Here is a 23,625-nt window from a genome sequence, read left to right as displayed (position 1 = left end):
AAGTAAGAGACATACATGTATAAGTTCACTTTTTAGTATTATGCTTATTTTGTGGCTAAATTAAAGCAATTCTAACCACAAAGATGAAAACTTAGCACTAGGAAAAGACAAAAAATTTTATGGGCTTTAAATCATTGCCATCTTTGACTTGAGACGCTCTTATTAGAGTACCAGTTCTTTGCATGGGATACTGAAAGTCCCAATACTTTAGACATAATGTGTGTCCTATTTCAAATTTAATTATATATATATATATATATAATGACTGGTTTATTTGCAACACACATACCATCCCAGCCTTTTAGGCTGAATTGGGGTATGACAAATGATACATTAAAATTCATTCAATGACTGTACACTTCGCACAATAACATTATAACAATACACTTAAAAAAACAACTACAATTCATTCAATAAGCCCATGCTAAAAGGTAAGGTCAAGTATTTCTAAATCTAGAAGTTCTGCATCTGACCTGTGTGAAGTTGTCCTTTAAATGTCCTTAAATCTCTAGTGAACGCTTCCCGCTTCGGAGGGAGCCAACTAGAGAAGGTGGGGGATTTAGAGATCGACAGTGCAAATTTCATGCATAAAGGGTATTGAAGACCTGTAGGTCAGGTACAGGTCCAGAACTGAAATTACATTTAGCTACGCAGCCCTACCTGTATGAAGATGTAAGTAGCCTCCAGGGTGTAGTCACGGGTATAGGGTTGGTTTGGGTCCCACAGCTCCAGAACTGTCACAATGTGGAGCTGGCCAAGCGGGGGGAGATCGTTGTCACCAAGTACCAACCAGTGAACTAAAAAAAAGGACATGATCATGAGCTCTTTTTTTAACCTCTAGGAATTATATTTTGATGATGATGATGAATATGTAAAAATGACATATCACACGAACTATGACGACACAATCTTTGTGCTAGACTGGGAACCATCCTCTGCAGTTACCACTGAGTCTCGCTGATCACTTCCCTACCAGGGTTGAAAGAGCCAGCTGTTACCGTAGGATAGTACCCGAGCTAGACTGGGACAAACATATAATAGAAATAACAGTCTGCTTAATGCAGAGGACAAGAACAGGCGACACTTAAATTCCAGACAACCTGTGATTCATTCTGCTACTTTTAACCAGTACTAATCAATATGATTGTTAAATATGACAAAGTTTAACATGGTGATAGCAAGCATTGATGGGTCCTGAGAACTAGGTGAATTCTGCAGAATTCTGAACCATACATACACAGAAATCTGAGCAGAATTCTGCAGCCCTTAACACAGAATTCTGTGGCCATATGCAGAATTCTGTGGTTATATTCAGAATTCTGTGGCTATATACAGAATCAATTTGAAAGAAGCAGCAGGTATTTTTGCAAGGCACATTAGGTGAAATTTGTATCAGCCATGTTTCTTGAACCCATATCAAGTATCAGGTAACTCTAGCTACTAGTTGGCATCTCATAAAATAACATCTATCTAAGAAACAATCAATTCATGGTGTTTCTGTTGTCCTGTAACAAAGCTCAAATTGTACAACTTGCTCAGATTCTTCCAACACTGTTGAGCTTTCATGTAATTTACTACAATTCTTGATTTGTTTACTGTAATTTAATTTTAGCGGTCACTAGTCAACAGCTAAACGGTCACTAGTCAACAGCTAAAATTTCATCATCGCAAATATTTAAGACAGTAATGTTTGTTCCAACCCTTAAAATTAAGTGACGTGACCTACTCCATTTTCCCCTGAGCGCTACATTTTCCTGCCACTTTAATCTTTAGTGATTTACAGTAACAAATTGACTTACGGTTATCTATCCTGATGTTGTCTCCAGCTGTAGGCCCCACTGCAGTCTGTCTCCGTTTCCTGTCGGGGGTGGACAACACATCCGGAGCCAGGAAGCCATCGGCTGATTCGCTCCACACGATGTCTGGGTTGCCATAGGTGAAGTAGTCATCAGGTCGAGTTTCTGCAGGCGGAGCCTCTGCTGGATCGATGGGCGCGATGCAGTCCTCATAGTAGCACTTGTACATGTTTAGGCTGACATCTATGTCAATTCCGCCTCCGGCTCCCTTGACTTGAAGAAGACAATAGGTACATATATTACTATTTAGTATTTGTGATAGAATTAGTTGCAGATGTGTTTGAGGAGACCCATACCTCAAACAGGCTAAAGGTTCCATCACACTTATGAAAAACAGTTAACCTCCATTAACATTAATCCACCAGGCAACATAAATCCACCACTTTGAAACACAGCGTGTTTGAGATATCTCTAGTGCAGCACCCCCCAGGTATGCATAGTTTAGATACATGTATGCAGGAGTGCATTATACTGGAAGACGTTGGGTTGGAGATCTGCATCTTTTCAGGGTGGCAGAATTATGTACCCTGGTGGAATTACATGTATGTCTCAGTAGAATGATGTTACTGTAGGGGACCTTCCAATTGTGAATGGATCAAACATTACAGTCTGGTCCTATGCAGCTTAATTGTACTTACTGTACAAAACTGGTGTGCTACGCCTTAAGGCAGTTTACCGGTTAGGTAAATCAAACAAAAACACAAAATATAATACATGTAGTACACAGTCACACACCTAGGTACGAGACGGTCATAGCGGATTCATCATAAAACCAGTCTCCATTATTGTCGTTGGCGGGGTCGATTGGCAAGCTCAACCCATCTCTCTCATCTATAACTTGGACACGATCAGGAGCCCGGGACACTCCATGGCTGATGACGATATGTTCATCTTCCTGTGGTCAGGAAACAGGGATGACATTCTATCAGTGAGTGAAAATACCTTCTTGGCAATTGGAAATATACTTCACACAAAAAGCGAGTAGGTTGTGGAAAAAAAGGGCCCAAATTTCCCTTCATCAATGTCCGTTCATTCTAATGATTACTATAATAATATTACGTAGGGAATTAATCTTGAATACATAATCATTTTTCCTTTAAAATGATAACTGTTTTTTATGATCACGCTTTTGTGCTAGGCTGCTAGCCTCTGTTGACTCCCTCCAGCTATTTTCTTCTAAGTAACCCTTTCCTTATTAGTAATAATCATTAATTATTGATTAGCATATAGTCATCTCAGGTGTTTGACTTTTGAATGTGCATGTAGGACCATGACAAATATGGTATCATAATTGTAAGAGGTAAGAAACAAGCTTGCCAATAATACTTACTAAATTTATGTTTCAGAACTTTTTGTGCTGAGTGCATATCAAACATTAGGCCATTAGCACAAAACTTTAAAAAATTGTTATATTCATATCTGGAAGCAAATATGATAATTAATCTTTGCTTCTACTAGTTCTAGCAGCCTGCCTGACTTTAGTCGGCAGGCTATATATATAGGGAGCCACTCACATCTAGAGAGTGAGAGATTGTCAATAAGTAAACACAGGCTAGGCCTGATTTTGAGCAATGCTACATGGCTTGTTATGTATTTGAGCTTGACATAACCCACTATTGACATCAGGATCTACAGCAACTGTACAATCATAATGGTATCTTTTCCACCACAAGTAACTTAAGTTTTCATTTACGACAATCCAAAAGAATGTACCAAAATTGCTGTCATACAATGTACATGTATGTGTGTGTACAACGACTTTATCTGACAGAAAACATATCATCCTCACAAAGAGAAAATCACTTTTTTTTCTGGATGAAAGTTGAAAAATAGGATCTGGAGCAAGATTGTCCCACAGTTTAAAGACCCTGTTTGATCCTTATCAATGAACACAATTTTTTAAAAAGTTAATATGCACAGTCAAGTAAATGGAAAGAAAAAGAATTCATAGACATCTATTCTCACCATCAACTGGTAGAATGTCGCTGAGTAGCTGGTGTTGACAAGTTGTTCCGAATCTTCCCAATGCATGCTGTAAACTTCCCCCTCCACTAGATCAGCCATCCACCCCAATGGGTGGGTCATTCTCTTGTGTGCCCAGGGAATACTGGTAGAGCCATAGCCGTTTGTTAGAATGAGATCTCTGGCTTCAAGAGAACTGGGCAGGGCATTGTTGATGGCAAAACGCCTCATTCTGTAAGCAACAGAGGTGAGTTATCACTTGAAAGTTCGTCTGTGTTCAACTTGGTAGAAGTCATTTTGAACGGAGTTTAAACTGTAAATGCCAATTTATAGTGTTGGCATTTACAGTTTAAACTCCATTCAGAGGTGAGTTATGTTCTATGTTAGGAAAGGACAGCAACAAGACATTCTTGTATGTCTGTTGAAATACATTTGTCTTAAAATGTAGCTGGTGTGTACATGTATATGTCATTTTTAAATTAGTTCTTATCAGTTTGATAATAGAACATGCTGAAAGCAGAAGGTACTGTGTAGAAGGCTACTATAGTAGGTAATGTTAATTGAAAATGTGCATGGATTAGAATAATGAATCTAAAGTTATTGATTGTGTAAATGATATAAATTTTACATGGTTACCCCTTATATAATATTAGGTACGATTTGATATAATTTTCCATAGGACATCATGAAAGGCACACTAAGATACAGAAAGGACTATTCTTGGAAGGAAATTAAAGTAGAAAATGATAATTCCATGAATAAGAAGTAAATATCTATTCTAACTTCAAACTTGGAGATGACAATCATAAAAGGCATGCTAAGATATTGAGAGGGCTATCACAGTTAAATAATGCTTTTGAACAGTTACTGATATAACGTATCCGTAAAATTATGTGTCAGTAAAGTCACATGTCCATACATCTAGTGAGATCACATTCGGATATGATTGGCCATTATTGATACGATGAAGGCAATTGTGCACCGTGTATATTTAGTAGAAAGAAAATTTAACATTGTACTATGAAAGCAGAAAGGAATAGCAACTCATGAATAAGAGGAAAGAAATCTGTTCACTAACTTGACGCCTGGATCTGTGCATACACTGCCGGGGTAGCTTCCCACAAAGAACTCCTCACCCTCCGTACTCTCCGTGCAGCTCGGGGGCAGGATGCGTGATGAGGGAACAACATAACCACCAGCAGTGCCGGTCACGCTTCCGTCCACATCCCAGATGGCGCTCTCATGCTCCCATTCGTAGGAAACCATATTTGGGGACTGAGAAAAGGTCATACCTGACATCCTACAAAAAAAGAGTGTGGTATTGAAACTTGTTGCAAAGATGTCCATTTTTAGAAGTTGTGACAGGTCTGCTTTCTCTGTACAGTAAGCATCATCATCTTGTCGTGAGAGTGTCACGGATCAGCATTACCCTCCTCTTCCAGTCCTCCCTGTCCTCCATTGCTCTTGGAAGTTCTTCTAAATTGCAGCCTGCATCCTCAGCACAGTACAGTACAGTACAGTACAGTAAGCACTCTGTACTAATGAGATCACTAGATCAGGTACGTCAGAGTAAACTCACACACACCTGTCCACTAACACTGGGCTGGGCCCCCCGCAGTGTGGCCCAAAGACTATACTGTCACTGGCCAGGGATGGAGATGGTCACCGTAATAGACATAGAAAAGTGTGGTAACTTAATCTGAATTGTATCTCTCGTCTAAGAATGAATATCCCTCAAAGATAGCAAATTGTCCAGGGAAGTGCATGCAAGTTTGACAGTGTCACTTACTTGGTTACAAAACCTGCGCACCACTCATTACAGGTACCATCAATTCTGACGACTGCTGTACCAGAGCACCCTGCTCGGTTAAAGTTGGCCAAAGTTGTGTCCTCAACAGAGAAGTATGGGCCAAATGGGACTTTAATTCCACCTGAAACAATTGTCAACCAGTTAAGTTATTGAATTGCGGACCTGTGCCTAATTGGGCTTACAAGTCTTATTAACTATAGCTAGCAAGTCAGCAGACAAAATATTGACATGTTATCATTGACTTGTTGTACACTTATTGATGTATTATTGTGTTCCATTACTTGCTTCTGTTGAAGTGTATTAGAAATTGGTTATATCTATGGTTTTCTTGTTATTAGTTAGCTACATGTAGTTTATAGGAGGAGGGCTTAGAAAAGCCGAGTTTCCCCCTCCTGCTGAACTACAGTGTTATATTTTGTATACATGTATTTATTTGCCTGTTTTTAATCTGTTTGAGGAATGTGCAAACCAATAAACAAACAATATCATACAATATGGGTGCATGTCATGCATCATAGAGTTGAAATTAGTAACAGTATTCTGATTAGCAAATCAGTTCAGTTCATCCTAGTCCAGTGAAACTATGTATGACCTAAGGACACAAACTTTTCTCCACTTCTGGCACATTTTGCATTGAAATGTGTGTTTTCCCGGGTGGGTATGACATCAATCAGATACAACACGGTGTATTCAGCATCACCCTTGGTCCCAGCCCTCTGGCAGTCGGGCTGGCACCTCGAGTGATACGGAATACCGTGTTGTATTTTATTTGTATTTTGCATGACTTGTGTCATTAGTACTTTATCTGTAAACATATCATCATGATATCTACCCTCAGTGCATTCGTCTGCACCGGCCAACGTAGTGTGTCCGACAACGAATGAGTCTGTAACTTGTGACATCCCCCAGTCATCCACATTCTTGGTCCTCTTCCATTCGATCCCAGCCTTCTCGTTGTCATACATGATGAAGCCGTTCAAGTTGATTTTTCCACCGTTGACCACTTCTGCACCTTTCTCACATCTGTAGGTTGAAGAGATTACATAAACTTACATGAATTTAGATGACCTTTTGCTGTAGATACCATCATAAATACTAATTGTAGATCATCAATATACACGAGCAAAGGACGACAGGAAGGACTGGAGAAGGAGGGCGATATTCATCCATGATACTCTCACAACAAGATGATGATGAATATATATAAAATACTTAAACTAGACTGTTGTAGAATACTTTATGTCATATACCTGGGCTGCGAAAACGTTCGATACGGGTGTTCCGGACGGTGTGATAATTTTCCGTATCACACAGGGTTCTAGACTTGTATCACACGGGCTTCTATAGAATATTTACAATGCATATCAAGAGCGCCGGTTGCGCCGCCGTCGGAAATTCGAATACGGGATTCGGAAGTTGGAAACAATGTTGATACATTTTTTTTGTTCAAGGACACAAAACTTTCTCAACTTCTGTCGCATTCCGCATTGAAACGTGTGTTTTCTTAGGTGGGTATGATACATGTACCTACGGCCGTCCGGCGATTCGACCCGCGGTCGGGCTGGAACCTCGGGTGGTACGGAATACCCCGTGTTGTATTCTATATAATATTGTTCACTGTCTGTCTTGTCATGTTAAATGTATTTGCAATTAGCCTACGAGCAAGAACTTGCAATAAATAAAGTGTTAATTAAAAAGTGTTAAGTTCAACTGTTTTAAGGTGAATATCCATACCTCCAGGCTTTTAAGCTGCGGAAGACAGCAAGCTCGTCGGGGAAGTAGTCCTCAAAGATCCACAGCCCAAACCACCCCAGTGAGTGAAAGGTGTTATCTGCGAACACTCCGAGTGGAACGTTGATTGGGGCGAAGTCATTCTCGTCATCAAACGATGGGCCATGAACATGTTTCTCCAATGCGTACCAGGCACCGAAATGGGTCCCCCCTGCCACATGGTTGCCCTGTAACATGACAGAAGAAACAATGCGTGTATCATACACAATAGATAAATGAATACACAAACATCCATGGTTGTTTTGTTTAAACTATGTCTAAACAAAATAGACAAAACAACAATGGGAATTTTAACAACTATAGTATATAAGTCATAGAGCCATTCAGTACACATGCACACATCAAGAAAGTAAATCCTGACAAGGATCCTGACAAGATCTGAAGAACCTAACACCTGACTTACATGTTAGGAGATTATTCAAATGCCAATTGATTCTCTATAAACACTTATGATGTGCCAGACTATTTGGAACCTAGGATGCAATCAGAGGAGCAGACTGGAGCTACATGTAGAATAGGCTGGATCCCTAAATCAGCCCAAGGCATGCTCTCACAATTGCCATAATTATATTAAAAAGTTACACCGGCTCAATTAATATACAGTTCCAGTGACCAGTCCCCAAATTCAAAAACAAACAGCCCATGGTTGTTTTGTTTGTTTTGTTTAAACAGAGGTAGGGAAACGTTACAACCATGGGCATTTGTGTATAATAGATACACAATTTGCATTGTCTGATCTATTTATTATCTTCGCCGAGTATACTAGTACTCGGAGAAGATTATGTTTTTGGTTAAGACATCTGTTGGGTGGGTCTGTATGTATGTCAAGAGCATAACTCAAGAAAGCTTCGATGAATCTTTATGATTTTTGGTAGGTGTGTAGTGGTTGTGCAAACAAAGGTCCAGTTCGAAAATGGTTCACCTTGCGTTTTTCAACAGTACTGCAGCGGACTTTTAATTTTTGTGTGTTTGTATGTAGGCAATAAAAGTGACCGAAACGTTGATGGATCTTCATGATTTTTTGTAGGTGTGTAGATGTTGTAGAAACAGAGGTCAAGTTCAAAAATGGTTTCCTTGGCATTTTCCGTCGGTACTGCAGCGGGCTTTGTGTGGATGTGTATTTGTATGTCGCCAGCATACAAAATGTAACTTGAGAAGCTGTTGATGGTTCTGTATGATATTTAGTGGATGGGTAGGGTTTACAAAAAGGAAGGTCAAGTTCGATAATGGGCCTTCTAGCGGGTAGCTAAGGTACTGCAGTGGAGCTTAAAAATTTTGGGGCATATTTTCTGAAAGTGCTATGGTCATGATTTTTGTGTCAGTGGTAGATAGTTCATGCCACAGGAAGTAAGTTGTGTAAGTTTGGGCCCCCTAGCGTCTTGTTCTGTTTATCAAGATGACCCTTTAGCAGAAACTGAGGGTATCATAGACTTTCAGCAACATATGCTCACCGAGTCACGTCTTAATTCTATCTGCATAACGTGACATCACAGGAGCAGTGGATTGCTCATTCCTTGACAAAGACTGGAGTTGATCTGAGTCAAAACCTTTGGTAGGTAAGTCCAATCTTTTGTGTTCACTTGGAAATTTGCAGTTTGACTTTGATACAGAATACCCTTTAGCCTTTATAAAGAGGTAGTTGAAGACGAATATCACTTTTTGATTGTATGTCCCAAATATTTTGATCTATGTAATTCACTATACTCAATGCTATCGTCGGATCTGCCAGGATTTATCTCAATGGACTTGAATAGCAAATTTAAGTGCATAATGAAATGTGACAACCCATGCATGGTATACATTGGGAAGTATATCAAAGAATGTCTAGACGTTAGAAACTCCTCCAATGATTGTAAAAATACCATTGTCATCCCATACTACTACACCATATTGTATAAGATAGACTGATAGAATGTTATCTATGTACCAGTGAATGCCATACTTTGTACCTTGTACAATTGTTGTGCAATAAAGTTATCATAAGGCTAATGTTCACTGTTAGATACCACACACCTGCACAGTGTTGTTGGGATTGAGAATCCAGATGCCAGCTGGCATGATGTCATCATTCAAAAGACTGGTACTGGACTTGACAAAAACTAAGAAATTGTACTGGAAGAAGAAAAAAAGCATCAATTATTAAGAGCTTCAGTCTGGTAGAAACATATTTCTAAACTTATTGATCTTCTCCTTGCTGCCAAACCCCATAACCAATAGCGAATTGGTAGCAAAATGACTACTTCAGTGTGCTAAATGTTAAAGGTACAAAACCACACTCAGCAGTTTTGCTATATTGATAACTCTATAGTCTATACACAAGATTTTGTGTAGCTGATCAAAATAATTCTGACTATTATATGGCTCATAGTTGTTGCAGATGTGCCTGATGTTCTTTGAGAATTCTCTGAAATCAAAAAACATGATAGTTCAAGCCAAAATGGTAAATATAAAGCAAAAGTGGGCCAAAATACGACATCTTGTTTGCTCTGCATAACCAGTTGAGTAAACTGCCTTTAGGAATAACACATTCAGCTTTGTTCAGTAAATACAAGATGCATAAGACCAGGCTGTATGGTTTGATCCACTCATACCAGGATGGACCTCTACTCTTTTCAATGAGTGTGTTGGAGTTTTTTAACATGCTCAATGTGTCACTGGCTTTCAAGTCTTCCGAAAGGATGTCCCTAGCCGGAGCTAATTTTTTTAAAGTACTCATTTTCACCTGAGTTGAGTGGGGACATTATAAGGTGTAAAGTGCATTTCCCAAGTTCACAACATTGGGGCTTGCTATATATATGATGTATAGGCATTCGAACCCAGAACCTTTAGATTCTAAGTCAACAACCCTAAATGCCAGACCACCTTGCCAATTTTATTTTTTTTAAAAACAGCAATTTTTCTACTGAGTCTCTGACTTTGATTTTGCTTAAGACACATACTCCTACGAGATTTCCAGTTTCGACACCATCCTCAATGAAGATAGCTCCACCCATGATGTCATAGATCACATTACGCTCCACCCTTGCGTTGTGTGTGCCATGCAGGACGATTGCCCGGTTAAAGCTCTTGCGGATGGAATTGCCACGCGCGTAGGAGTTGCTCTGGTCACCGCTCAGATGGAAGTGAAGGGCATAGCGGCCCAGACGAAAGGCTTGCCCCATATTCTCGAACTGTGAGGAAAGAGATAATCATAATCCATGATAGTTGTTCAATTCAATTCAATTCAATTCAATTCTTTATTCAAATACCAACCTTGCAGACATACATGTACAATGGTAGCCTGGATGGCTACAATAAAATGGAGACTTAACACTCATATGCATACAGGTGCCCATTATTGCATACCGGATTTTATTGTCTGATAATACAGTCTGATTGACTGGTGAAGAAAAGAGTTCTGTAGTCTTTTTGTTCTTGCTGGGGGGATGGAGATGGACGGGTGTGTTTGCTTCTAAGTGAATGTCCAGTAGCTGTGGATCTGGAGGGGGGACGAGGTTGTGTAGGGGGTGGTCATCACAACCCAAGGATTGTCAATTATCATCAGTTTGACACCTTATGCTGTTATCTACACAGTTTTACTGGTCTTAAAATGACAAAACAAGGTTACCGTATTACTAATCGCTATCAAACAATTTTGTTTCAGGCAATCTGGTTCAGTCTTTACCTCAACATACTCGATACGTGCAGTGGCTGCAGCTGCACCAGAAGATGGTGAAGATGTTGAATGCACCAGAATATGGGCACCAAACTGATCGCTGCCCGTCTCTTCTCCAAAACGTCCTTGGAAGCAGGTTTGGGTGGCAAACTCACCTGTGCAATGGAAGTGAAGACAGAATATTATATACATGTACATGCATTCACATGACTTGTTTCCTTAAGGCCACACCAATTTTATTTGTTGCTTCTCAGATTTTTTCAGCGACAGGACGAAAAAAAAACTAAAACTTTTTTGGCAAATAGTCTGGGGTGAAGATAAGGGCTTACATAACATAAAGAATAAGAGGATTATTCAAATTTCAGCTTTGTATGGCTAATTCCATGCAATGCACCCTTTTCTTTGATCTAGTAACATAATTTCAGTAACAAAATGACCTTTTGCCATGTAATATATGGATTGATATTGAGAAATAAATGAAAAATTATAACTTAATAATATGATCAATATGACCAAACCTTTTAGGTATCTGCAGGCCTTTATAATCTATTTTGGTGGCTATTGAATTTTACAACAGTTACTGAACAAATAGTAAAATTGGGAGTTGAAATTTGTGAATGGGAATAGTGATCCAATTTTTTTTTTCAAAATGGGAAAAACAGGAGAGGGCGATTCTGAGAAGCAACAAATAAAATTGGTGTGGCCTAACAACTCTATTAAAATCAAAGAATCAACAAATTATTAAGGAAGTGGGTAACTTCCTCTTCCACTGCCTCAAAAGAAGATGTAAAACCCAACAAAACTATAGCACTATCTACATTTTAGAATGTAGCATAATTAAGTAGAATTGGATGTAGCCCTTAATATCATATAATATATTTCACTACCCATGGGCATACCTACAGTATGGGGAGTGAAATATAAGTGACAAAATAATTCATTATTCACAGTCCTTTCTCCAGTTAAGCTTTAAGTGATTTATATTGAATTTCACATATAGATTTTATAAAGAGGGTCTATAAGGAATATTGCAACTGTGAACCTTCACGTATTTGAGATGGTTTTATTAATATGTACTAAGTTTTCACAGTATCACTACAAACTCATTAAGTCTAAGAGAACGCAAATCAATTAATTTTATGGCAACTGTTGCAGCAGTATTACAATGTATGCAACATTCTGTCTTGGTCTTACCAGTGTCAAAGCCATCTGGACAGGCCGGAATGTCTTCGCCCCAGGTTGATTGCACTGTGCCTGTCACCTTGACGCTCCTGCCCTCAAGGAGACCAACTTCTCCTTTGAAGCTCAGATTTACACCATCGACTGTGACAATCTCACCCAAGTGTTCGTACTCGAGACTCTCTGAAAATCGGAAAAAGGTGGTAACTTTTATCAGTCATTTATAGCAACAGTTTCTGATTTATATCTACCCGGTACAATGTGACTACACCGAGTCAAAACTAAGTCTTAAACTTCTTGATTCAATTTAATGTAATTGTTTGCTTTGAAATTCTTTTTTCCTTTGATATAACTAAACCATAAGTACAGAAAACATCATACTGCAGCAATTGCAACATTCTGATGGCACATACCTACATGTATCTATAAATTAGACTTTAAGCTGAGGTTAAACAAGTCTAACATTGTAAACTGTTCAACGTTTTCTCCTTAGAATACTGTAAATTTATTACATTACGTGTTAGTGGATTGATGAACAGTCATGTATTATGGTCAATGGAAAAGACTTGACGATACGACTACAATGTCATCGCACAATGTATCATTGGTGGACAGTGAGTTGCATGTATTTGTATACCAAACTTAGAAGCCCCAAAACTGTTGGACACCATAAATTATAATCTCATATCTTGTGGGTCTACCCTAAAGCCCCTGTTACACCGTACAAAAGTTTACGAGTGTGCAATCTCTAAAGGACATTTTTGGCAGTAATATACCCGGTGTTCTCTCGATCATCTTGCAATCTTATGCAATCAGCCAGTGTTCGCAGGTCACTTAGCCCGTTAGATATGATTTTTTGAAATTCATTGAATGATATTTAACAAGTATCAGGCAAAATTTGGCACAATTGTTTACATAACACCTTCTACTCGAAAACATAAAAATAGCACAAGTTAGAGAAAAATACAATGACAAAATGCAAACATAACTAGACAGGCCGACATTTGCTTATGCATGAGCAAATACAGCATATTTCACTCCCTCCCCCATGTAATGATCTAAGCTGCATAAATTTGAATGTGTTGTTCATTGCGCGAGTGTTCCTACAACGTGACCTCAGATAACATGTGTTCGTTAGTCAACGGCAGATTGAACGGGTCCAGCCATAGATCGAACGTGGAGCGGGGATAGCACTTTGGGCCCGTTTTTGGTCTGAAAATAAGCCCCAAAGTCCCCAAAATGAGTCATTTTAAAGTGGTATATACCAGAAAGGTGATTGAAGTCCTGTGGGCACATGTTCAAGGCACCCTTATACCGAATTTCAGGTCATTTGGTTATAATGCCAGGGAACAGGAGCCCAAAATATACATTTTTGGGGGCCAAAAACCTCAACAGAATAATTTCAAAGCCCTTTTTCAAAAAAAAAAAACAACGACTGGGGGTATTGGGCCACTCTACCTTCATGCCAAATTTCAGTACATGGAGTTTGTTATGGGGAGTGAAATATAATCAAAGAATGGATAAAAGAAAAATGAATGTAAACAAGACAAGTTGGTGATCTATCAATTACGAGAATCTACCTACAGTGTACAGTGAATGACAGTATGGACTATAAAGATATTACAGTTTTGTGTATGTGAAAGTGACAAGGACCCTCTTAGCAGTAAAGAACATAAAATGTACTGTCATTGAGATGCTTTAGCTCTACTATATTGGAAAGAGATGATAACAGAGTACTTCTTTGGCTGGTATAAAGTTTACAGTGTAGAAGGTAGTGTTCAGTTGTTTCACTAATAATAACCCCCTTTATGTCATGCCTGGGCCTGATACGGGTGTTCCGGACCATGTGATAACTATCCGGATCACATAGGGTTCGGGAGTGTTATCACACAGGCTTCCATAGAATATTTCGAATGCAATTCGAGCGCACTGGTTGCGCCGCCGTCAGAAATTCGAATACCGGATTCGGAGATTAGAATCAATGTTGTTGCAGTTTTGTGTTCGAGGACACAAAACTCCCTCAACTTCTGGCGCATTCCGCATTGAAATGTATGTTTTCTCGGGTGGGTATGACCAAGGTATGACATAAATAAAATACAACACGTTGTATTCCGCATCACCCTCGGTCCCAGCCCTCCCGCGGTTGGGCTGGTGCCTCGGGTGATACGGAATACCCCGTGTTGTATTCTATATTTACATGTTGTTGGAATTGATTTGTGTTTTAACTAACTGAAGTTTAGACGGAGCCTTGTGTGATGAACAGCGGATATGATAGGGTAGATTTTCAGGTAAACAATACTGTAACAAGAGATTCTGTCAATTTCAAAATTGGGTGACCTTCTAATTCAGGTAATCAACAAAATCAATACTAACAATCAAAGCTTGCTGACTGTGTGACAGGAGCTTTAGCAATAACCATCACAAAAATAGAAGATAAAGGAATAAGAAAGATGGATGGTACCTGTGAGTGTGACTGTGAGTCCATCATCGCTTACAGACTGGATTTGCCTCACTTCCGTCTCTCCCTGGGAGTGGCGATATCCGGTGGTTGCTATGACAACGCTGGCTCCAGCCTGCCAGTCACCAACTGGATCTTCCAAGACCAGGGTGTCTGTACCGGCTGCTGCTGTTGCAGCCAGCTGGGTCCAGGTATGAATCACAGGCGTGCCTAAGACAATTAAAGTGCTTGTGTCACCAATGACACTAAACTGCAACTTTACTGTTACTGTTACTGATTACAAGCAACCATTATAAGTTACTGTATAAGATTAGTCAATGAACATATTTCTTTTAATGTTTGTACAAAAATAGACAACCTCTCTGAATTGGATGTTATTGAACTTTGAATCAAACGCAGTAATCGGTTCAGAACTTTGTACAGTGACTTGTGAAAAACGTGCTTTTGAGAAGAAAATTATCATGATATTGTAAATGACATACGATTGCATTTTTGTTTGCTTTTCTACTTCTCAGAAGAATCTTTTCAAGAGTTTTCATTGAACAATACTACTATTATTGCATAAATCAGAAAATGTTGTATTTTGGTGTAATAAACATTTTAGATTCATTAAACTCTGGTCAAATCAAATTTGAATCCAAAAACCAAATTCCTTTTTATAAAATCTTATGACGACAACAAGTTTCAAGCCCCTATAACATTTTTATGGGTCTGGTTACTCAATGCAAAATGCACTGCATAATCGAATTGAAAGTTTAACATCATGGTAGATCTTGCTCCATTCTACAATGTACTGTATTGCTTGCTATTCACCTTTGCCAAGTAATACAATGTACATTGGAGATGCTATAGGTCACTGTCAGATGATTCACTTTTGACTAGAAAGGCCTCTTACTCAATCAGTGAGCTAATCAAAGAATGATTTTAGAATCATAGTGGATGAACAAATTAAGATCAACAAAGTTAACCTTAAAGACCATGTCAAAATTCCAAAATTTCTGATGATTTTAGAACCTAAGAATGTTTGATATATTGTCACCTTGTCATAAATCTTGGCAATTTCTGAAAACTGACACTTCAGATTTGACAGGTGGTTATATAACCAGCTGCTGACGCGCCATGTGCCTGCGAAGCTGGCGTGTTACACCAAAGGGTGGTTATAACAGCTATATAACATCTACTAAACATAATTCCACCAGGGCACATAATTCCGTCACCCTGAAAAGACCCAACGTCACAAAGTATAATGCACTCGTATACATGTATCTAAACTGTGCATACCTGGGGTGCTGCACTAGAGATCTCTGAAACCCACTGTTTTTCAAAGTGGCAGATTTATGTAACCCGGCAGGTTAATGTTAATGCAGGTTACATACTGATACAGAAAATGTTAGCACCGAAAGGTGGTTATACCAGGTTCATAGGCACAGAATACATGATTATATTAAGTACCATGAAGGTCCAATGTCGAGTCTCTCACGGCCAGAACCTTGGCGCCATAGATCGGCAGCTCCTTGGACCGCAGATTCCCGTGCAAAGTGATGGTGGCCTGGTGTTGGAACGGAAGGTCCTCTGTACCGGCTTGGAGATGCCCTCCATTCACGATGAGGATGTACTCAGCTTGCAGATGCACATCCATGTCATCATAGAAGATTAAAGAACCGCCTACAGAAATTTCAAATTTATTAGGTATGATCATAGCAGTTATACAACGTACAAAGTCTACATTTGGATGTGAATTGCACATTTGATTTGATTAATGTTAAGTTGTTCTTTCAGATCATTCTAGTGGCACATAGGGCAGCGAGTTTCCTTACTGTTTCAGTAGCAGGAGATATTCTCACTAGTAAGGAAGGGTACCCAGTTGCTAGCCCTTTTTCTTTAACATGCTTCAGGCACAACGAAAAAGGGACCCTGATTCTTAAATTACATCCCTTCTAAAAGACTGGAGCAGCGCCGACTGAGATGCCCTACCCAGGATTGAAGAGGGGTCTCCCAGTTACCAACTATTGTAACAAAGCACTTAACTGTGAGGCTGTTATCAGCTGAGCTTATACATATAACGGGAGCATCCCAAGTGATAGAATGTACAGATTCTAAAGAATGTGAACTGCATAATTCGATTAGCAAGTTCGAACACCAATTGAATGTGTACACGTCAAATGGAGTTTGCAAATACTATCACTATAGGTATACTTCAATCTGCTCTTGCTGAGAAGTGTGGTGGTTTTTTAACGTCATCAAAAGCATATCATGAACTCTGATAAAGGTATATGAAGACTCACACCAATGGCAAAGTTGCAAGCAAATAAGCCTTTTGCATCAATTATGTAACTGTTACAGTAAACATTATTTTTGTCACAAAATGGTAATTCTAAAAGCAGTTTCACTACGATCCTGATCCTTATTGCTGGTTGAAGATCATTGCAAACTAATTGTCACAATAGCAACAGAGACATTTTTCTTTTTTGAAAGACCAAATGGGACTATATTTCTCATTTCTCTACTGTTATGCGGTTCTACGTCACTCTCACACTTACAAAACTGTAACATACTCGATATAGTTCATACTTATATCCATTGTGCAGGCAGATTAATCTATAATAGATACCAACTTGTACTGTCTATTGAAATTCCTATTTTCCTTTTATCCATTTTTTTACTTAATGTATACTATCATGTCATTATGTCTCTCTTTTGTATGTTTTGAGTAGAAGGCTTTAAATAAGAAAATGCTTTCTGCCTAATACTCTGTAAACATATGCGAATAAAATAAAATGAAATAAAAAATAAGATAAAATATTTATCAGGTACCATCGATGAGCACCATCCTGAGTACAGGTGTGTCAGTGTCCAGCAGTAGAGTCTGTCCCTCCTCCACAATGATGAAGTCTCCCTCCACAGGTAAACCAGCCTCCTCCCCACCCCAGGTGTACACCGATGACCACCTGTCCACATAGTAGAAGTCTGCGTTGTCCTACAGAAGGGTGCACAAGGCTGAATAACTTTTCTTGTATAAGATTTTTGGGGACACCTCAGGAGTGGAGATGATATTACGTCATTGTACTTGCAGAACGCCTATTGTTTCATGATAATGAACATATATTAGACATCTGCTGAATCGTATACATGTAGCTATGCCTTCATATGGTCTAGCCTAACAAACTACTGCTCTTACTGCCTTATAAGTTTAAATTGTACCACTCTACTGCTCTTTCTGTTTATTCTTACTCAAGCACAATCATCCATATATATGGTGACCAGCCCCTCCAACTATGTCCTGCCACTTTGCTACATAAATTACTGCAATTGAACACTATGGAGGGTCTGCTACTTAACCAGTAACGACAACGTGAACTCTGTCGAAACTTCGCACTGCTTATGCTAAAATCCCGTCTTCAGGAACTAACTGCCCCCTTCTCGCAGTGACATCAGCACCATCGGCATCAGACACTAGACAGAAACACTTATTGGCAACCACTAGAACAAGAACAAATATATTCAAGAACAGTCCAATCCTTTATATGACCCATCTTTTGAATGAACAGTGACATCTAAACTTACGTATAGGTTCATTGTTGCGAAGCAGTCTCGCCTTTACACATTAATGCAGACCGTTACTGATCTGACCAGTTGTTTTAACTGCTTAATTGCCTTCTAGAATCATAATGTATCTGTCTCTGCCAATTGAAAGTATTATTTGTATTAAGCGGTAAATAGTTACATGTAGTGTTTGAATACGACCTGTACAGCAAGTACACAATTCAGCCAGTTGGCTGCTATGTACTAACTGCTATGTTGTTTTAGCAATAAACATTTCTACCATCTAACCATGCACGGTGACAGTGGTCCAATCCATTAACTTTATTTGTTCAGACCAGAAGAAAAGCAAGAAGAAGAAGAGAAAAAATGTTTTGTAAACTAAGGTAAAAATAATCAATTTCAACACACCAAATGATGTTTTGAGCAGGGCTGTCCATGTTGTTGGGAGCCCCTGTTGTTAATACATGTATTTGTTGTTAAAGCTGTCATTTCAACCTTACAAAAATATATCTTTTATCTTTTCATCAATTTCATGTCATCCATTTCAGATTGTTTGGACGGACGGGGTGAAATTTTTGTCTGTCCCAACAATCAAATTTATAATCATGGTTTTTATTGGTCAGAAATTACCCGCACTGGCAGCCTTTCTAGTGCTGAATTGATGCAGGGTTTACAGATGTCACATAATACACCACATAATCATTTATCCACACTTGCATTTTGTGGAACTGTCACAAGGGCCTGTGCCCCTGCCATTCGGCGCCACCAGGTGACCTCCGCCCCGGGACAGAGGGACGGGTTCTGGAGACAAGTCTACTCAGGTCTTACCTGCGTGGCTATTCCACCTGGGCCTTCTGCCCTGACTTTGGCCTCCACGCTTCCTTGATGGGCTCCAGTCACACACGTCACCCAATCATCAGCCCCGCCCGTGATGGCACAGTCACTCCCATCAATCGTCACGCTGCTGATATCTCTGGAGGAGTGCAAATGAAAAAATTTAAACATTTTTCTTTTTTTCTCGCCCGCACACATTAGTTTTTGGGTCTCTAGAGGATGTCATCCATAAAATTAAGATGGTGTGGCCTAAACAATAAAAATAGTACAATGAACCAGCCTTCTCAGAAGATTTTAGAGTAGGAGGCCATCCCGGTGGAAAATTTAAGAATCTAAACCCCTAAATGTGGCTTTTGGTGCTTTCTGGGCAACTTTAAGTTTAATGGCCATCTTATAACTCCAGATTTTACCATTGATTCACAAATAATCCTGAAGATATACAACCCCTGCTGTTTGAACCAACAAGACATGACACTTCAGCAGTTGTGTATTGTGTCATTCATAACATTGTGACATTTTTTCAACTATCAAGAGCTCTATTTGAAAAGTACAGACTGAAGAAGATGAAAAATCAGAATTATGAATTTATGAACGCTCAAATGGCCGTTAACAGATTAGGCCACACCAATTTAATTTCTTGGTTAACAGGGTTTTTAAAATAAATTTTAGCAAGAAAAAAAATTATGAGAGCAGAAGGCTGGGGTGAAAACATGCACCTCACTCTGTTCACACCCTGAAACTGTGTGCCCCAAAGTACAAACTTTCCTCTGAGATTCTGTTTTCATGTTGATTTGAGAATTTACAGTTGAAATACAGTCAACCAGATGGCCTGACTGTTGGAAGACCGCCAGCAGTGGAGAGCCTTCACTGAACGCTATGCTGCTCCGATGGCTGACTAAGCTATGGGAGAGAGTGAGTGAGTTAGAATTTAGCATTTTTTCCAAAAATCCGTTAACCAAGAAATTAAATTGGTGTGGCCTTACCCCAAGTTACTCCCGGCGATGGTGAGGGGGGTTCCTCCTGCGGTGCCGCCCAGGCTGGGGGACACAGAGTCGATGACGGGGGTCAGACTACTATCGTAGGTGAACGAAGCAGCCAGAGATGTGGTGATGCCATTGTCTTCAATTTCAACATCGCAGTCAACCTGACCAGAACCACCTGGAATAAAGGACAGTGCTTAATGGAAACCGTGAAATGGGGTTGTGTGGCATAACGGCAGGGTTTTCGGCCCAGAACCCAGCGGTCGCGGGTTTGAATGAAAAGGTGTTTGGATAATCTTTGTTTTGGGGGGCAAATTGCAGCATCTTTAGGTAAATGATAAGAATAACAACAACAAAAACAAGAGTCTTAAGACCCAAAATCTCCATGAAATTTGTCTTTATATATGATGTGTTTTATTTGCCCAAGTTATTTGTTGTTGCCGCTGGTTGTTTTGTTTTATGTGGCAGAGGGTATCCACATAATAGAAACAAGTATACAGGTTTGGTAGTGTACCCCTTTGTGATTTGACCACCAGCTGTTGGGACCTGGGGAATTCTTGTCCTAGATTTGAGACTAACAGGTGTGGCAGGTGTGAGCTCCCACAACATGCCTAGAATGGAGGTATAGATTCTCCTCATTACTTATGCAAATTCAGTCCCAATTTGCATAATTTCCACTTCATTGTATACATCTCTATCCAACCTACCTGCATATCAAATAACTTGAAAATCTGTCGTTCCTTTCTTCAGTTATTCTCCTTAGAAGATTTTTACAAATACGCCATTGCAGTTCCAGTGATACATACCAGGGGGCCCAAAATTGACATTGACCTTTCTCCTCCTAACACCTACCTACATACCAAAATTTAATATCATTACAATCCATCTACACTATCTTCAGTTATGCTGACTTTAAGAATCCGGTGACACAAACATACATACATGCAAACACACGCGCAAACACACCCAAAACAATATCCCCATGTCTTTTTTCATGGAGATTACAAGCTGATACATATTATATACATGTATTAGACTCTAAACCCTTTCTTGATTTCTACTACACATTCTCTTTACACACATCAAACGAGGTACATTTAGATTCCTTGTAACATTTTCACAGACTGAGACACTAACCATTAGGCGGCAGCATGCACTCCATCTGTGAAAGTGCAGTACTACTGACTGGGCATGGGTCGCCACAAACTGTAGCAACTGTGGTGCTAGAAAACCCGCTTCCACCCAGTGTCAGTGGAATGCCTCCTCCAAAGCTTCCTACAACAAAGAGAGGAGCTTGTCAGACACATGACGTAACATTTAACGGTAACAAGACAGTGCTTAAAGAGAGCATCAGGACAGGACAGCATACATGTAGCTCTTACAACATTATCTTCTTAACTGTATCCTGTACATCTTACAATATAATTATGGATATCTTTAGTGGTACATGTACTTGTTGTGTTTGTGGTAGGAGTCACATGCTTATAACCTGAAGTTTAAAAGGATTAGCTTTGGCAGGAACATCTTCTATACAGTAGTGAAAAGATTCCTGAACATATTGATATTTTGAGTGTTTGTACCTGACGTTGGCTGGACACTGTCCAATGACAGCCGGTAGATAAAGGAGGCAGATGAACTTGCGAGCCCCATCCCTGCAACCCACACGTTCACAGCATAGCTGCCAGCCACATTGTCCCCAAGCACACAGTTGAGTTGCGTGGCTGAAGAGAAACTCAACGGGCAAGGAGAATCACCGACAGTGACTGAAACATCTCCAGAGGCACTTCTTCTTCTCCTTCCTGAGACACCGTCAAACCCAGTCCCTGTGATGGTCAGCGTGTCACCAGCATTAGCATTAGGTGGGGAGATACTATCAACAACAGGAGTGCTGTCTGCTGCGAAAGTGTAGTCTTGTGCAGGGTACGTTACTCCATTGGAGCTAACAGTTATCTGAACAGTGTGGTCTCCATCTTGAGTTGCTGGGAGGAAATGGAGAAATGGGATGGTGAGCACATGATTGTATTTTCAATATTCATTGTAACTTATTGCAATTTACTTGTATTCAAAGCATAGCCACACAGCACAGCATTTTTCAAGTTCAAATCATGATCATCAGAAATCGTAGGTTGGCTTTTCACAACCGATAAGTTTAGAATTAGATATTTATAATAAGTCATGAGCAGCATATACACAGTTACATCTAAATAATTGCACTTCAAGGTAGCTGTGCCCGAGTGAGTTAAGCACTAGAGGTGCAAGTAATAAAATACATTTCACCTGCAGGAGTAACGCATGAGAAGCTGGTCCTCATGATCTCTCCATCAATCGTACATTCGCTTCCGTCTCCCATGGTAACTGTCGTGTCGTCTCCAAAGCCATTCCCAGTGATCGTAAGGACTGTGCCCCCTGTCACAGATAAAAGGACACAGGGCGTTACTGCTTGTGATGTGATGTGATTGTACTATAATATGATCTAGAAAATTTTCTTCTGTATTTTCTATATACTTGGTGGCATGTACTTGTAACCTGGGGGAATCAAGGCTTCCAAATATTAAATTTTAAAGCCATCAAAAACTGACAATTGATAATAGGCATAACATGGCTGCTAGTGGTTGCCCTATTGGATATTTAGATATTCTTTGTTTGTCATTTGGCAGCAGAAGACATGTTTGTTACACACTCATGCCATGAGTTCAGGTCCAGACCTGAACCTAAACCTGAATGTCTAGACCTGAATCTGAACATGAATGTAGGTGTATCCCTGTGTTGTCTTTGTCAGCAGGGCTAGCCATTTGTAATAGCCACAAGCTTAGGTTCCGCAGGCATGATTCTGCATGGTGAACAGCTATCCAAACCAATAAATTGATTAAATGATTCAATTCATGTATTCCTACATACAAACCTGCCAAGCTGCCAGAAGATGGTGAGACGTTGTCGATCAGTGCCTCGCTGTGCACATCGAGGGAAGATGCAGCATTGCCATGTGCGTTGATCACCCTCACAGCGTTACTGCCAACAGCGAGGGCCCCTGCCGTGCAGGTGATGGAGCTGTCGGTTAGAGCGGTGACGTCGCAAGGCGTGTCTCCGATCTCCACGGTGACAGCATCCGGGTCTGTTCCAAAGAGAGCTCCAGTAATGCTGAAGACGTTAGAGGCGCCAGATGCGGTGTTCGGCTGGATACGTCCCGCTCTCGGTGTTGCAGAGTCCTTTTTGAGAAAGGACATGAAAAAAAGTGATAATCATAGTAAACCTGTGGCTGTTGTAACAATCGAATTAATGATAATATTTCAAGTTTTGTAACTTAAAATACCATTGAGTTTGATCAAGACATGCAATTCAGTCCTTGCATAATAAAGTTGCAGAATCTGACATTTGATGTTTAATGCAAAGTGTTTAGGCCGAAAAAAGTTACTCAAGCAACTGGATAAAATTTTGAAACAGATGAAAGATAGCGTATGCTGTCTGAAATGTCTGACTGTTTATCCAGTCCAAAATTTTATCCAGTTGCTTGTCAATGAGTAACTTTTTTGCATATCCTATTACCCGGATGTCTATAA

The 23,625-nt window shown here is 39.7% G+C and overlaps 1 protein-coding gene across 1 annotated transcript in view; it reads right to left on the bottom strand.

Annotated features, from left to right (window-relative positions):
* LOC136426325 (fibrocystin-L-like) overlaps positions 1-23,625 on the bottom strand; it is a 75,737-nt gene that overhangs the window by 18,666 nt on the left and 33,446 nt on the right. The window contains exons 39-59 of the mRNA XM_066415071.1: positions 22,971-23,274; positions 22,346-22,474; positions 21,649-22,047; positions 21,206-21,343; positions 20,072-20,246; positions 19,083-19,227; positions 17,526-17,688; positions 16,164-16,376; positions 14,715-14,921; positions 12,269-12,436; positions 11,084-11,229; positions 10,359-10,589; positions 9,433-9,531; positions 7,363-7,586; positions 6,461-6,651; positions 5,608-5,749; positions 4,897-5,118; positions 3,822-4,050; positions 2,592-2,751; positions 1,800-2,069; positions 661-797 (exon numbers count right to left, since the gene is read on the bottom strand). Of these exons, the coding sequence (XP_066271168.1) occupies positions 661-797; positions 1,800-2,069; positions 2,592-2,751; positions 3,822-4,050; positions 4,897-5,118; positions 5,608-5,749; positions 6,461-6,651; positions 7,363-7,586; positions 9,433-9,531; positions 10,359-10,589; positions 11,084-11,229; positions 12,269-12,436; positions 14,715-14,921; positions 16,164-16,376; positions 17,526-17,688; positions 19,083-19,227; positions 20,072-20,246; positions 21,206-21,343; positions 21,649-22,047; positions 22,346-22,474; positions 22,971-23,274 (4,092 nt within the window). The remainder of the gene's footprint in view (positions 1-660; positions 798-1,799; positions 2,070-2,591; positions 2,752-3,821; positions 4,051-4,896; positions 5,119-5,607; positions 5,750-6,460; positions 6,652-7,362; positions 7,587-9,432; positions 9,532-10,358; positions 10,590-11,083; positions 11,230-12,268; positions 12,437-14,714; positions 14,922-16,163; positions 16,377-17,525; positions 17,689-19,082; positions 19,228-20,071; positions 20,247-21,205; positions 21,344-21,648; positions 22,048-22,345; positions 22,475-22,970; positions 23,275-23,625) is intronic.

Source organism: Branchiostoma lanceolatum, chromosome 1 (genome assembly GCF_035083965.1).
Source record: "Branchiostoma lanceolatum isolate klBraLanc5 chromosome 1, klBraLanc5.hap2, whole genome shotgun sequence".
In the NCBI taxonomy this organism is placed as follows: domain Eukaryota; kingdom Metazoa; phylum Chordata; class Leptocardii; order Amphioxiformes; family Branchiostomatidae; genus Branchiostoma; species Branchiostoma lanceolatum.
This window is presented reverse-complemented; position numbering and strand designations above follow the sequence as displayed.